We start from the raw sequence: 15,411 nt of genomic DNA on the forward strand, positions 1-15,411 counted from the left end.
GAATTTTTACAGCGCGATCTTACAGTTGTTATTAAAACAACGGACCCAGCGCAACGGATCACCCGGTTCAACCGATTTGCAATGAGGGCAAGTTAGGACATCGCGGTTTCGGACTAGTTTTCAGGTATGACCAAACGAGCGGCCGAACCTCCTAGCAGTCGAAACTCGCATCACGGACACTGCTGAGCACCTTCTCTAAGCCACATGCATCGTTGGAATTCCATCTCAAGTGCGCGAGCCTCGCCCCAGCCATTGCGGCGTGCGAATCATTGACGTACCCTTGAAATTTGTCCAAGCAGACATACTTTCTGCTCTACTACAGAGAGCTCCGGTAAAAGTAGTCTGCCGCGTGGGAAACTCAGAAAACGCCGGCACCGTATTTGCGACGTAAGCTATACAGGATCGCCGATAAGACTTGTTTACCCTAAGCCTGGTACTTGGAATGTGGTCTGGTCGACGCTGCTCGGCGCCGTGCGCTACGAAATCCCCGTAATTTTTCTTAGAACCACGATTCTTATTCGCTCCCTGTGATAAACCTGTGCGTGTATGTGTGTGCGCGATTGCCTCGTGTGACTGGGTTTTGCTCGACACTATCACTCTCACCTGAAGCACAGCCTGCCAGGTAGAGCGCTAGGCTAACCTCCCCTGTTTTTATTACAGAGCGCCTCCTCCTTTCTCTGTCGCCGTATAGGATGCTGTGACACAACTAAAAAGAATAGCGCGCAAAAAAAAAAAAAAACATTCGATTGGTTTTTGCATGCGTAATGCAGGCAGCGTGTGGATGTCATGTGCTGAATAGTTTTTACTACGCGGCTCTACAAAAAACGCGAGCTGGTTTCACGGCGTTAGGCGTCCGCAGAGTGCGCAAACACACAGGTGTTCCATGCACCGGCTGAGAACATGCGCAGAGCACGGATGAATTGGCCTACTTCTGCTGACGCGATCCCCTGCTCTATCTCGACGGCAGCGCTCGCTATATACCCCCAGTTCTGCCGCAGCTCAGCGATCGCACAGAGGCCCGTCGGCGTGCCATCGTACGGTCGTCCGTGACCGCGCCAGAGCGGATGGCGGATATTAAGGCGAAAGCCTTCAATGCCTCATCGTTGTCGACAGAAGGTTGTCAGCAGAGGTGTCACGCTTTTCGGTTGGACGAGATGGCTATGACGTCAGAGTGCGCGGATTCGGAGTAATGCAGTCACCCACGGATGCTTGACGTCCCCTTTTGCAGCACACGACAACTAATGAAATAGTCGTCGTCCGCTCTGACAGGGGGCGTAAGGCGTCCGTGGGAGGCCACATCACATACCTCGTTACTGCGAATAGAGCCATGGATACAACCGAACTCATCGAAGCAGAGGCGGCTAGAATTTCCTTGGAGGAGAAATTCTACAGGCCCGTGTACTGTGCGATGTCAGTGCACGTTAAAGAACCCCAGATGGTCGAAATTTCCGGAGCCCTCCAATACGGCGTCTCTCATAGCCTTAGTCGCTTTGGGACGTTAAACCCCATAAACCAAACCAAACCAAACCAAACCATCGAAGCAGAGAGAGAGTCGTGCTAAAGAAGCAGTCAAAGTCGGCAGTCAAAGTGTGTAGTCAAAGAGTGTTGTCAAATAAAGCACTAGTACAGCACAAACAGTCTAGCAGTCAATGCCAAACAGTGCGCCAGGAAAGGCTTTCGCCCTGCAGCACTTTAGAGAACCAAAGTGGCCCGGAATTTTTTTTTTGCTACACTGTGCCCTTCTGGACAGCACACTGTACAGTCAGGCCGGACTGAAACAAGAACAGCGCCTGCGAATAAAACAAAGTATTTTATCCGCGTCCTTTCAGCTGCAGAGCACAGCTCGCCTGATCCATGTTTCCGTTTAAAGGGCCTACCGAAGTGCTCATCCATAAACGTGCTGTACAGGAATGTAGCGCTGCAAAGTAGAAAAGCACGGCACATGCATGTTCGCGTTTTATTCTGGCCTAACTATACCTACACGCGGGGATGCTGGGCATCATGCATAAGAGAAAAGCAGATATAGTGTCTGTTGTCTAGGTTCGCCTGCTCACACTCAGCAACGGTATGCTTTGGACGTGTACGCAGTTCGTCGTGCTTTACTACCGCCATCATCTTCGTTAGCACTTACACCCCCCTCCCCTTTTCTGTTTTTTTTCTCTGTTCTTGTTCGCAGCACTGTTTGCCTATTCTCCCAAACGAAGGCCACATTGTTCGGCAACCAGGTGCCTTTGATGCAGTGTACAAGATAGTGAAGCCATTCTTGAAGGAGGAGTCGATCAAGGCGGTAAGTTTCTTTATTATAGCGGCGGAAAAAAAGTGCGTGTTGGCCTAAAACGAGTGAACCAAGCTTGACGATGCACACGCACCTTGGTGTGTCCAACATAGGATGTGTTGTATGCTTGGTTCCCCTCAAATCGTACGTCGCGAAAATCCTGGTCACATGAAATCAGGTGAAAGGTGAGAACACGACTGAACGAATAGAGCGCGACGTTTACAGTATGGACCGGACCGGCTCCTCCGGGGAAGCAAGACTACGATGATTTCCGAATGCGAAGTAACTATTAGCGCTCTACAGAGTGCTACAAAAGGTACGTAAAGTTCGCTGCCAGGAGTATACTATCTCACACAGGACTGCAGCGCAGCCATAGTCGGCAGGAGTGTGCGCTTGCTTTCATCATCATCAGCCTGATTGCGTCTACTGTAGGAGAAAGGCCCCACCCATGTCTCGCCAATAACCCTGTCCTTTGCCAGCGGCGGCCACCGTAACCCCGCAAACTTCTTAATCTCATCCGCGCACCTCATTTTCCGCCGCCCCGTGCTACGCTTGCCTTTTCTTGGAAGCCACTCCGTTACCCTTAAGGACTAGCGGTTATCTTGCCTTCGCATTACATGCCCCGCCCAATCTCATTTCTTCCTCTCGATTGCGACTAGGATGTCATTAAGCCGCGCTTATTCCATGACCCACTCCGCCCACTTCCGGTCTCTTAACGTTACACCTATCATTTTTCTTTCAATAACTCGCTGCGTTGTCCTTAACTTAAGCTGAACCCTCTCCGTTAGCCTCCACTTTTTTGCCCCATAGGTGAGTACAGGTAAGATAAGGCTGTTGCATAGACATTTGCAATAAGGTCTCCCTGAGCGCTGGCATATTGTTCACTGAACTGTTGTGAGCACCTCGCGTTATCATGGTAGAAGCGGTGGCGGAACCGGTTTTCGACAGTCCAGAGAGGAGGCGTTTCGACAACTCCCTGGCCCGATGCAAAGGTCTATACCTTTCTCTTGAGCGATATTGGTAAACTGCCTTTCATGATCTGAGAGAACCTGCCATATGCGCCCCATCCCATTCTTATTCTAGTTATTTCCCTCTCATGATCCGGATCGTAGCCGAAGAGCTGTGACGATGTAGCATGGGGTTTACTCATTCTTAAAATTATTCTTAAGCTCTGATCACGCTCTGGCCACCGCAGGTGAACTTCCACGGGAAGAACGTGCAGCGCATTCACAAGGACATTCCCGCTAACGCGCTTCCCGAGGAGTACGGGGGCACGGCGCCCGACACCGACTGGAACGCGTTCTGGAAGAACATCTGCCTGGAGCACGAATCGGCCAACAGCTGAACAGCACCATTACACGTTAGGTGCACCTGAAGCCTCAGCATAGCGACAGCATCCTGCGTCAGGCTCTTACATCCAGGATGTAACAACGTGTTTCTCTTTGGTGTCTGTCGTACTCAGTGGCACGGACTGCGAATCATGTGATTTATTGGTGCGAATGCACTGTTCTGATGGGTAAACCGGAGCGAAATCTTGCGATGTTTGTGGGTTCGTGCAAAGTGAGATAAATAAATGAAATCAAATAAATATCCGCTACTGGGATTCGAACCCGCGGCGGCGCGAACAGGTTATCTTCGCTGGCCACATCGCGAGAGCACAAGACTTTCGCCGCGGCCGAACACCCCTGGTGTTAAACTGCGACACGCCCTCGCGCTGTGCATTGCACATCGTATTCTTCATCAACTAGTTATTACTGTCCAACTAAAATTCGCGCTTTGAGCTCTGTAGCGGCAGTGACAAAGATGTGCGCTGCATGCGCTTGTGTGGACAACGCTGTGGCAGAAACAAGGCACTAGAACAATACGCGTTGGCGTTGACAACAGTGCTCGAGAAACGCGGCACTCGAGCACAGGCCGCCGGCGTACATAGGGTAAATTGGCATAGAAAATGAAAAAGTTAAAGACGCGCATAACTGGCTCCCTAGGTCAGTGGACACCTCAATCGCGCTTTCAGATACGTGGCGGTGGTGTTCACCTGTAAAAAAAAAAAAAATGCTTTCGCTCAATATTTCCTGCCTAGCAATGCTAAACCGCCAGCACTAAAAATATTCTTCGCTACGTTTTAAGTGGTGCAAGATAATAAAGCAGCGTAAAACGAGCATACAGGCGTGACCTTAGGTCATTTATCGCATTTTTTCAGCGATAAAGAATACAGAATCTTTACAGAATCTACATACAGAATCTTTTACATTCTTTAACCCCGTAGCTCAAGCTTGAGCCTGCAGCATGTACCCACTGTCTGGACTGCATGCCCTGTTTTGATATGAAAATTTCACAATGCCTGTACCTTGTCTTGCTCGGGTAGTTTCTAAAACAGCTCTTTCGGTGCTAGGCACAATGTGCTGGAGTGACTTGCGCAACAAATGGCGGTTTATTAGACGCGTTACTTGCGATAATTTATTACCGTCTGGCTTAAGAGGATTTAAAGGGGCCCTACGTGGAAGTGACACGAAAAGTTACATTGGGGCTGATGCGAAAGTGATATCAAAGTTCCATAGGTTAAGTGCAAATGTGCGTAATACCACGCTTTTGTTGATATTTCACAACAGAATTTAAAAAGTCTCCCTTTATGAAGCGCTTCAAAGAACAGTTTTTTTTTAAGGAATAAACTGAACGAACATTAATGTGTATTCGCGTATATTTTGTCGCTTGCTAAAGGAGCAGTAACTGACCCACTTTAACCTTGAGAAATTTGTCACTATGCTCATCCCTTCGGATATATTGAAAAGCTTCGAAATAATCTCAAGGTATAACCACTGCGGCTCAGGATGGAATCTGTTCTTTGAAACAGGTAGATATAGAAACTGCCCTCCGGTTTTCTGGTATGAAGAACGCTGTTTTAGTGCAGAGCGGGAGTACGGAATTCTTGAAACAACCGAAACTACTACTGCGTGAAACGGTTTACGTAACACTCCCTTATCGGCGACAATGGTCACACCTCTAGTAGTACCTTAGTGCCTATTAAAGGGTACATACAAAATTTCGAACGCACACAAGTGTTACAAAATTTTTTCATGGGTATAAGGAGATGCCTTCTAGCAAGTCTTGGTAGGAAGCGTTGAATGGAACATAGTTCAATATGATTTTCAATCTTGTCCACCGAGCCGTTCCACATTTTCACCCGTAGCGAGTGACGCCAAGGTTCACGCGCCCAAATTATTGTGACGTCACCGAATGTAACAACCGGTGCTTGCCAGCGACGCCGACGTCATCACGAATGTCGTAGTCCAGATTGGCCAGCTGTCGATCGTGACGGCAAGGAGCACTTCAGAGCTGGCACCGACCGATACTGAAATGGGAGGTAAAAATTCGTTTGTAATTATTTATTAACGCTGCGCACTGGTGTTTTGAGCTGATTTTTGAAATACTAGGCCCGTAGGCCTCCTTCAGAAGAAAAAAAAAATTGACACCCGAGAACTTTGTGTCTGTACCCTTTTATGTTCCCCCGCCGCGGTGGCGCAGTGGTTATGGCGCTCGGCTGCTGACCCGTAAGACGCGGGTTCGATGGAGGTGAAATTCTAGAGGCCCGTGTACTGTGCGATGTCAGTGCACGTTAAAGAACCCCATGTGGTCGAAATTTCCGGAGCCCTTCACTGCGGCGTCCCTCATAGCCTGAGTCGCTTTGGGACGTTAAACCCGAATAAACCAATAAACTAGACCAAATCTATATAGGGTGCAGCTAAAGAATGCCAGGTGTTCTTGCTCTAGCATTTGAAATTGTGACGCAATCGGTGATTACATTTTAGGCTTCTCACCGCACCACAGGAAAGCAGAGAAGCTTGATGTGCTTCACTCCCTCCCGAAGGGGACGCGCGCATCGAGGCATCCCAGATGCTGCCAAACAACCCTCGGAGGCCTTTGCCTTCGGTAGAATTGGTTTTTCGAAGGTTGCGTCTTTGTAACAGAGAACATGCTTGCCATGCAATGTGAGTACCGTGGTTCACAAATTCTAGCTATTTTACAAACCTATATATAGTACCTCTACGGCTTCGTCTCTGACTTGCGAGCACTTGCTTATTTCGATTCATTGAGTTATGAATGCTTTGGGCGGCAAGAATAAGTCCTACGAAAAAGTTTGGTTTGGTTTGGTTTGGTTTATTGGGGTTTAACGTCCCAAAGCGACTCAGGCTATGAGAGACGCCGTAGTGAAGGGCTCTGGAAATTTCGACCACCTGGGGTTCTTTAGCGTGCACTGACATCGCACAGTACACGGGCCTCTAGAATTTCGCCTCCATCGAAATTCAGCCGCCGCAGCCGGGATCGAACCCGCGTCTTTCGGGTCAGCAGCCGAGCGCCGTAACCACTGAGTCACCGCGGCGGGGCACGAAAAAGTACGTATTAATATAGTACGATTTATGCGTTAGCAGTGTTTCTGCACGTTGTGAATTCGAAGATTGTTCTATATTAATACGAAAAAGTACGTATTAATATAGAACAATCTTCGAATTCACAACGTGCAGAAACACTGCTAACGCCTAAATCGTTTGCTGTCAGCGAGGAAAGCACCAATCATGTGAAACTGCCCTAGTGCAATTTAGACCCGCTGCAAGGCAGATTTAGACTGGTAGCGCAGCTTCCGTAGGAGCCCACACGTTTAAAACAAAACTTGGTGGATAGTAGCTCTATGGCTTCTGGTGCGGAGCCAACGCCACCTTCGAAGTGAATGGACACCTAAACAACGACGTAGTACACGACAGAGTGGCGTAGTGGTATGCTTGTTGTTTGGCGGGAAAAACAAATGCTCGAGCGTCTCGACGTTCAGCGCGACGCACGAGACAAGGACGAAGAAAGAAGACACTACGGGTGCTGACTACCAACAAAAAAGTTTAGACAACCAGCACTCGTAGTGCCTTCTTCCTTCATTCTCGAGTCGTTTGTAGCGCTGAATTTCAAGGTGTTCATGTACCAACAAGCCCAGATATTTGTCTTAACACCCGAATGATACATTTATTGGAGATTGACTCCCTGTTTGGGATCTGTTTTCGAGCACCCGAGTTTACGAGCAATGTAGTGGGACAGAATTCCGCTGATCGTGTTCTGATCACATAAAAAAAATGAATAGTGCAAATTTTTATTAAAAATCATATTTTATTTGTTTGAAAGCCATGACGCAAAACTCAGACGCAGAACAGTGACGCAGCGCTCGAGAAAAGTTTGAAATCTACACGCGCCGAGTATGAGCTATAGTTGCCTGCTGTGTGCAGATGGCACATGAATGCTGTAAATAGAGCTGCACTTTCCCACTGAATTGACGGCTGCCTTTTAGAACATATGGAAGACGAACGTTTTCATGCATACGAAAAAAAAAAGCTACACAGGCCAAATGAAACATGAAATCAAGTGTTTATACAACGCGGAAGCGAGAGAAGGTACGGGTGAATGAGCAAATAAGAATAGAGAGCTTGTAAGCACAGGTAACATTTAAGCATACACTTGTTTCAGAGATTGTCCAGCATGATTTTAATGAAACAACTGATCTCATTAAAGACTGCTCTGTGCCTAATGCAAAAATAGAAATAGCATCTGAGCATCCAGATTCTGTAAAGAGACCAGACCATGACAAGTGACACAACACACATTTATCTATCATAATAAGGCAGTATAAAAGGGCAGTATCAAGACAACAGAATATCTGCAAAACTCAGTGTGTGCAAAAACATTCTCTCTCGCAGTTTCCAGTGCTTAGTTGCTAGCGCAGAAAATTCAAGGCAGCACTCACTTAGCAAGGGGTCGTGCTATACATTTCTCCAAAGTGTAACAGAGATATGAAGCATATTCACCCTTCAAATCGCCGAAATTACACGGTACGCAAGACCTGTGCGTCATACTTTGGTTATTAAAGTGCTACCAAGTGCACGTGGATCGTGTCGTTGCTTCTCAATGAACACAAAATGCTCATACGTTGCGGTGGCTCACTGGTTATGGCGCTCGGCTGCTGACCCGAAATACGCGGGTTCGATCCCGGCCGCGGCGGTGGAATTTCGATGGAGGCGAAATTTTAGAGGCCCGTGTGCTGTGCGATGTCAGTGCACGTTAAAGAACCCCAGGTGGTCGAAATTTCCGGAGCCCTTCACTACGGCATCTCTCATAGCCTTAGTCGCTTTGACACATAACCATTCAGTCGTATTTCAGGTGCAAGGCAATGAATGGAATCCATGAATGAACATGCTTTTCCGTACAAACCACCAAGCGATCATCCGAGATTCACATCTTACACCTTCCCCTCACGTTATAAGCCACCTTTCGAGTTTCTATAGGCGCCTAGTGACAGCAACCTACCAAAGCGACCGTAATACCCTACTTTCGCATTATGATGTCTGCGGATAACTTCGAAATGTGGCACTTTCCGACGGAGCATTAGTTATTCGCGTGCTGTGTGCTCTACACCTCTAACCGCACCGTCTGTATGAGGGCAGCAGCGTCAATAAAAACTCACTGTCACACCTAAATGTACCGAATGAAGGCCAGTAAAAGCCAAAACATAGACAGCACTTCCAATAGTTAGGTTTTGAAATCCTTTAGACGAAGTAGCCCATTTTTTTACAAATTTTATATAACCAGGTTTCGTTTAGCCACAGCAATATATGGCCTCTTTATTCATAAATACACTAGAGGGGCCTACTTGCAATGCTAGAAGCATCAATAATAAAAGCTGACTTGGAAGCCAGCCATAACACCTATGGAGAACATCTCAAGGAGTGTCAGTAAGAAAAACATATACAAGTCAATGTCAATCTTAAAGGGCAACTGCACCACTTTCTGACCCGCCGCGGTGGCTCAGTGGTAAGGCGCCCGTCTACCGAGCCGGAGTACCCGGGTTCGAACCCGACCGCGGCGGCCGCGTTTCGATGGAGGCGAAACGCAAGAGGCGCCCGTGTGCTGTGCGATGTCAGTGCACGTTAAAGATCCCCAGGTGGTCGAAATTATCCCGGAGACCTCCACTACGGCACCTCTTTCTCTCTTCCTTCTTTCACTCCTACCTTCCTCCCTTCCCTTACGGCGCGGTTCAGGTGTCCGCCGAGATATGTGAGACAGATACTGCGCCATTTCCTTTCCTCAAAAACCAATTTACCATCACTTTTTGAGAATTCCACGCTAATCAAGGATTCAAACCTATAAAGGGTGCAAGTAAAGAATGCAGGCTGTTTTTGCTCTAGCATTTGAAATTGTGATGTAATTTACGATTAAATTTAGGCTTCTCCTCACAGCACCAGGGGAAAGCGGATAAGCTCGGTATGACGTCATGGAAGGTAAGATTTCAAACTTCCACTGCCGCCGACCCCATGCACCCTGCCGTGCATAGTTGCATGCTGCTAGGATGCCTCGATACGCGCGCTCCCCCTCCCCCTACCCCCTCCGCAGGGGGCGCGCGCATCGAGGCACCCTAGATGCTGCCAAACAACGCTCGGAGGCCTTTGCCTTCGGTGGCGTTGTTTTTTTTTTATTGAAAGCAAGCGTTTATGCCTTGGGAATGTACCGGTACCTTCGAAAAGGTCATGATGCGCCCCCCACTTGGAGCTGTGCGCTGCAGAGAAGCTTGATGACCATCTCGATTTCAATCGGCGATGACGCCAGCACTTCAAATGCTAGCCCGCAAAGACTTCGCATGCTTTACCTCCAAGTTTCACACAATCGACCCCTTTAAGCTCGTCGATTTCTAAAACCTCTGCAGTTGCCTTTATTTTCTTTATATTAGTACATCTCCACACACTGCAGCGTGACAAGAAGCTACGGCAGGAGTGGAGAAGAGAAACATCAAGGCGTCAGCGGAGCCACGACGGGAGTTACAAATCTGCATGCAGAAAAATAAAACCCGTTTTAGAAATCTCCCTGAGAGGCCTAAAAGGTGTAATATGAAATTCATGAAAACTTCTTCGCGATGATGGCTTAGGGCACTTTAAATAGTTGCTAAATGACTCAAACCGCGGAGAAGTGAAGTGTCTGAGAATTTTCAAAATCCAATATGACGAACATGTGAAATCGCAGCCATCGCCTACCCATAAACCTTCCTAGGTAAAGTCATATCGCACCTGTCATCATAAAAAAGTGTTGTTTTTTTTTTACGTTAATCCCAGCCCTTATGTAATACCCCCCAGGAAGGGGGTCTGAAGCGAAGCGAACGGAGTGGTTGTTAAACAAAGGACTAAAGAGAAGACCAAATCGTATGTAAGATATCAGCGATAAAATTACAGGCCAGGATTTTTTTTTGTGTGCCGATTGTAATTCGCTAATGTTAGCTGATTTGAGGGTTTTCCAAATGACAGACGAACTATGGGAATGCAGGGATCAAGGTTTTGAATTTGTGTGTCACGGAGCAACACCTGAAGTGGTGTGCAGGCGTCCCAGTCTTTGAACAGCTTTGATCAGCTTTGTTTCGATCGTGATATTTCATGTGTACTCAAGTAGTCTTCTTGGGCAATTGCCTTCGGAATAATGCTTGGAATAAAAACAGCCAGCACATTTGTGTTTTCATTATAAAGGTGCTATCTTTCGCAAAGTAACTGGATATGTCCTATTATTTAGGTTTAACTACTGTTCTTAGGCTACCAAGTGTTCTGCTTGTTAGAAGTGCATATCTATTGTTTCTCAATAATACACGTACGCATGCAAAAATGATGAACCTGCAGTCCAGTACTAGCTTCGATTACTGGATAAGATGTCCTGTACTCGTGATAATGAATTATTTTATCGAGAAAATGGTGTCAATAATTTTTAGCTCCCGAGTAGACCGAAGCTATTTCTCGTCCGCATTCAACAATTTTATCTGCATTCAGTCTTTAGACACCATAAAACATAAATGAAAAATCGGCAAATATCCTTCTGCAGGTTACGTAACAAATATCATCTTTAAAGGACCTTAAATTTCCGCAAGTGACGTATCCTACCAGATAATAGAGAATACCATATAGTATACTCACACACTGTGAACCCCCCTGATGTAACCAGCCAGTTTCTTCTCGTTTTTTTTTTGTATTTTTCAAATAAGTCACGACTGCATCGCAGCGGCCTTATACGCGTGATGATGAAACTAATAGTTTTGCAGATTGAGCTACATAATATTTATCACGACATGCAGAACAAGGCATATTCCTCTCAACTTTACCAAAACATTTGGTAAACTTGCTTATCACCGTCTGCTGTCATAGGTTTCTCAACTCTACTTGCACAGAGCCCACTCATACAGACGAGTTAAACAATAACGGTTAAGTGCTAAATATTGGCAAAAATTACTTGCATTACCAAAAATTACCCCATTAACCAAGGCTTTCGTTCTAAACTGTTTTCTAAACGCCGACAGCGTTGCGCCATTGCATGAGTTCTACGGCATCCGCATGTTAACTGACTGCGCTGTGCCCATATCATCTACTGACCATTTCTGAAAAAATTGGCAGTGGTTTAGGTCTGGTTAAATCTGGAGGATTGCGAAAGCGACGAGGAGAGAGAGAGAGAGAGAGAGAGGCGATGGAGAGCGCGCGGCAGCGGCGGCGGCTCCGGCACGCTAGCTATGCGCTGCTACTGCGCAATCGATGTTCGCATACGCAATCATCGTCTCACGCAAATGCCGTCATTCCTGTCGAAGCATTTCCTTCTCTGAAGTGGCTCCACTTTTCCTCGTGGTGTCTGCATGCATTCGCATTTGACAAACGTAGCGTTGGCAGCTAACAAGACCTCATGCCAAGATCCGTGAGAGATAATACTCGTATACCTTGTTTTCTTGTTGCTCTTTGATTGCACATTGTACCTTTCTAACCTTTCTAATTGCTCTGTGCGCTGTACGTTGCTTGCTTTTTCCTGCAGAGACTGTCTTTTCTCAGCGTAACATGTCTTGAGTTTTCTCTCAGCCTTACTTATTCTTTTGAAAGGAAAATAAATGCATTATTACTGTTACATGTAAGTAAGACTAAAAATATATCTTTTAGAAATCCACTGTAATAACTGATATACCGTTATTCCTAAACAACATTCTGCCTTCTTCATGTCAATGCAGTCCCATGAATATGTAGATGCAATGCAATAGTATTCTTTGACAGTGGTCTGATCTGGTAATTTAATTTTGCCTGCCTTTGCGGCCGACTATAAGAAGTGTGGCCGGGGTTTTATTTAGCGTGCAATCCTTAGCTCCATTGCACGTTAAAAAAAAATATCGCGCATGCTGTAGCTTACAGTTTGCTGCGGTATGGAATTACTGTCTTTCCACGCTGATCTCCGTCTTTCCAGACAGACCGATAAGACAGATAGGACAGACCGATAAAATAGGAGAACAAAAGTATTTTTTAAAGAGCATTACTTACGATTATTCTATAGCCCTTGGTGAGAATTTATTTGAAGTCCTCAGGTTGGCGCCTTTTGAACCACTTTTTAAGCACACAGTTAGCTTAAGTCATGTTTGGAATCAGAATTTAAAACGAGCTAAGCGGTTCCCAAAGTGCTACGCAACACACAACGTTATGTCGTATCACCCAGCTCTGCCAGGTATTGTCAAGCGAGATGTGCCTACGTGCCGAAATTTTCAATAGCCTTCCGGATGAGATGATTTCAGCACACTCTAAATATAAGTTGAAGAAGTTGATACATTCTGTTTTGTGTTATTTCTGTACCGCGATGTTAGTCACTGTATACTTTCCGCGTAATAATTAATACTGTTTTTCTTTTTCATATGTATGAAATATTATCGATACGTGCATTTGGTGTGAATGCTTCTTACCTAATGTCCCTTTTCTGTGTTTCTTGCGTCTGTCGTAATCTTGGGCTTATTATACTTCCTGTACAGTCAATGACTGTCATGTTCTCCTGCATTCCTGTTCTTGGCTTCTTATTTCTTCTTTATTTCTTGTGACCAAATTGATGGCCAACAATTTTTTGTTACACTTTTATCTCTTTGTGTTTCTTTAAAAGCCAATCTTCGGTTTATTTTTTTTCTGCTCGTTTTCTCTGTCTTTCCGACGATTTCGCCGGGGCTAGTCCCTCAAGCGATATTTGGCTTTGAAAGGCCTGTAACTGAAAATTTAACATGTTAACTGACAATAAAATTATTACTATTTACTACAATAACTATAAATAACCATAATAATAATAATAATAATAATAATAATAGGCAGTTTCTGGCTTTAAGAGGGCCGTAATTCAAAATGTAACATGGAAACTGGAAATAAAATTATTATTATCATTACTATTGCAAAAGCAGCATTATACACGTCTGTTTTACACTGGCGTTCAGTAGAGCGTGTAATAAAGTATATTATTATTGTTACTATTATTATTATTATCCATTGGTCGCCGCCTTTGCGAAACACTTTCGTTCCGTTTCTGGACCTGATAGCCTTGATTCCTCTTCTCAGCCGTCTTCTCGATTGTGTCAGTGTTGCTTCCAACTTATCGCTGAGGCACTGTGGTACATTAAACTAATAGGGCTCTACGACACCTGAAACCGCCATTTTCCTGCGGTCCTGATCCCATCCCGCTGCTTTTTTATAAAACTTACGGTAGCATCTTGGCTCCGATTTTTACTACAATATTTAATAACTGTATCACTCCTGCTACGTTGCCCAGTCTTTGGAAGACAGCACGTACCGCTTCCGTTTTCAAATCCGACGCAAGAACGAATAAAGCAAACTACATACATATTTATGTCATCTGCATTGCAAGAAAACTCCTCCTTCGAATCCGTTCTCCGAAAAGTTCTCTCTTTTACAGTGAAAATCACACTGCTCCCTCTAAAGATGGTTTCTAACCTGGCCGGTCTACCACCACCAACCTTGCATGCTTTATGTCGAAAACATCAGAGGTAGTACATGTAAGAAGGCAACTCGACGCCGTGTGCTGCCACCTTAGCAATGTGTTAGATGTTGTAAACCACGCATTGTTAATCCAGAGGCTGTCCCTGATGAGGATGATCCGTGAGTGTTTTGTCCACTTGCTTAGGAGCTACCTTGAAGGTCGTGCTTGTTACATACGCGTTAATGGTCAGAAATCCTTCAGTTACTTCGCCACTCGTGACGTTCCGCAGGGGTCAGTTCTTGGGACCCTCAGCTATTCATTATTTGTTAATGAGATTGTATATGCAATACCTCACTCCCTCATTCTTTTTTATGCTGATGACCTCAAACTGTTTGAAGTGGTTACCTGTTATAGTGACTGTACTGCCCCGACATAAGCGCCTTCGACAAATAGTGGACATTTTAAAAGTATTTTTTGCACAACGCTTAAACGACATTGCTATCCTACAGCCACCAAACCACAACAGTTTGTTTCTATCTATAATTCTCAATGCATATATACCTTGTGCGGATGGAATTATGGACCTTGTACTGATTTTTGATGGCACACTCACTTTTTCGACACATGTACGAAAACAACGAGCTCTTTGCTAAGTGGGTGCCGTCTGTCATGTATTAAATGACTTCAGTCATTCTAGTTCCTTATTCAGGTTATACAAGACTATATGCCATCCACTTCTCGAATATACAACAGTTTAGAACGGGGCGAGCCAGTCGAGCACAGAGATCATTGATAATGTGCAAATAAGTTTCCGTCGATCTACAAGCACCGTTTTTTCGGGACGTGGATGACCTCTTATCTCCCTCATCTACTTCTAATCCTCTTACCTGAGCGCCAGACGCGCTCAGGCCGACCTCGTCTTCTTGTTTAAACTTATGCCTTGTCTAGGTCTTGTCCAGACCTGCTGGCTGAAATCTGCCTTAGAACACCGTCGAAAATCACCAGAAAAACTCTTATTTTCCACACACTCTCATCATGCAACGCACACATAACAAGTACTCGCGTGACCTCGACCAACTTCAGCACTCATTCTAGTATTTACGGACTGAAGTTTAGAACGCGCTTCTGACCTGAATGCCTACATATACTGCACAGCCTGTTCCCCTACTGATCTGGTTCAGAGAAATTGTTTCTTGTAACCTAGTTTTCATGCTCCACTGTTCTTTGTAATATTTTGTTCGCTTCTGCTGTGATTCAGTTTTTATCTGTCCTTGTCTATATTGTGTCGCATTTTCTTTGTTACTCCTCTGCTTTGTCCTTTTTTTTCGATATGGCTACTATTCTTTTGCCTTGACCTC

At 45.5% G+C, this 15,411-nt stretch overlaps 1 protein-coding gene across 2 annotated transcripts in view; it reads left to right on the forward strand.

Moving 5' to 3' along the window:
* The window catches only part of LOC149340521 (alpha-tocopherol transfer protein-like), a 71,947-nt gene extending 66,194 nt beyond the window's left edge, over nucleotides 1-5,753 (forward strand). For both annotated transcript variants that reach the window (XM_089549324.1, XM_089549323.1), the window contains exons 4-5: nucleotides 2,177-2,287; nucleotides 3,471-5,753. In XM_089549324.1, coding sequence (XP_089405450.1) covers nucleotides 2,177-2,287; nucleotides 3,471-3,620 — 261 coding nt within the window. In that variant the 3' untranslated portion in view covers nucleotides 3,621-5,753. The remainder of the gene's footprint in view (nucleotides 1-2,176; nucleotides 2,288-3,470) is intronic.
* Nucleotides 5,754-15,411: the final 9,658 nt, after the last annotated feature.

The sequence above is a fragment of the Amblyomma mixtum genome, chromosome 6 (genome assembly GCF_055824585.1).
Source record: "Amblyomma mixtum isolate Tamu chromosome 6, ASM5582458v1, whole genome shotgun sequence".
NCBI classification, from domain to species: Eukaryota; Metazoa; Arthropoda; class Arachnida; order Ixodida; family Ixodidae; genus Amblyomma; species Amblyomma mixtum.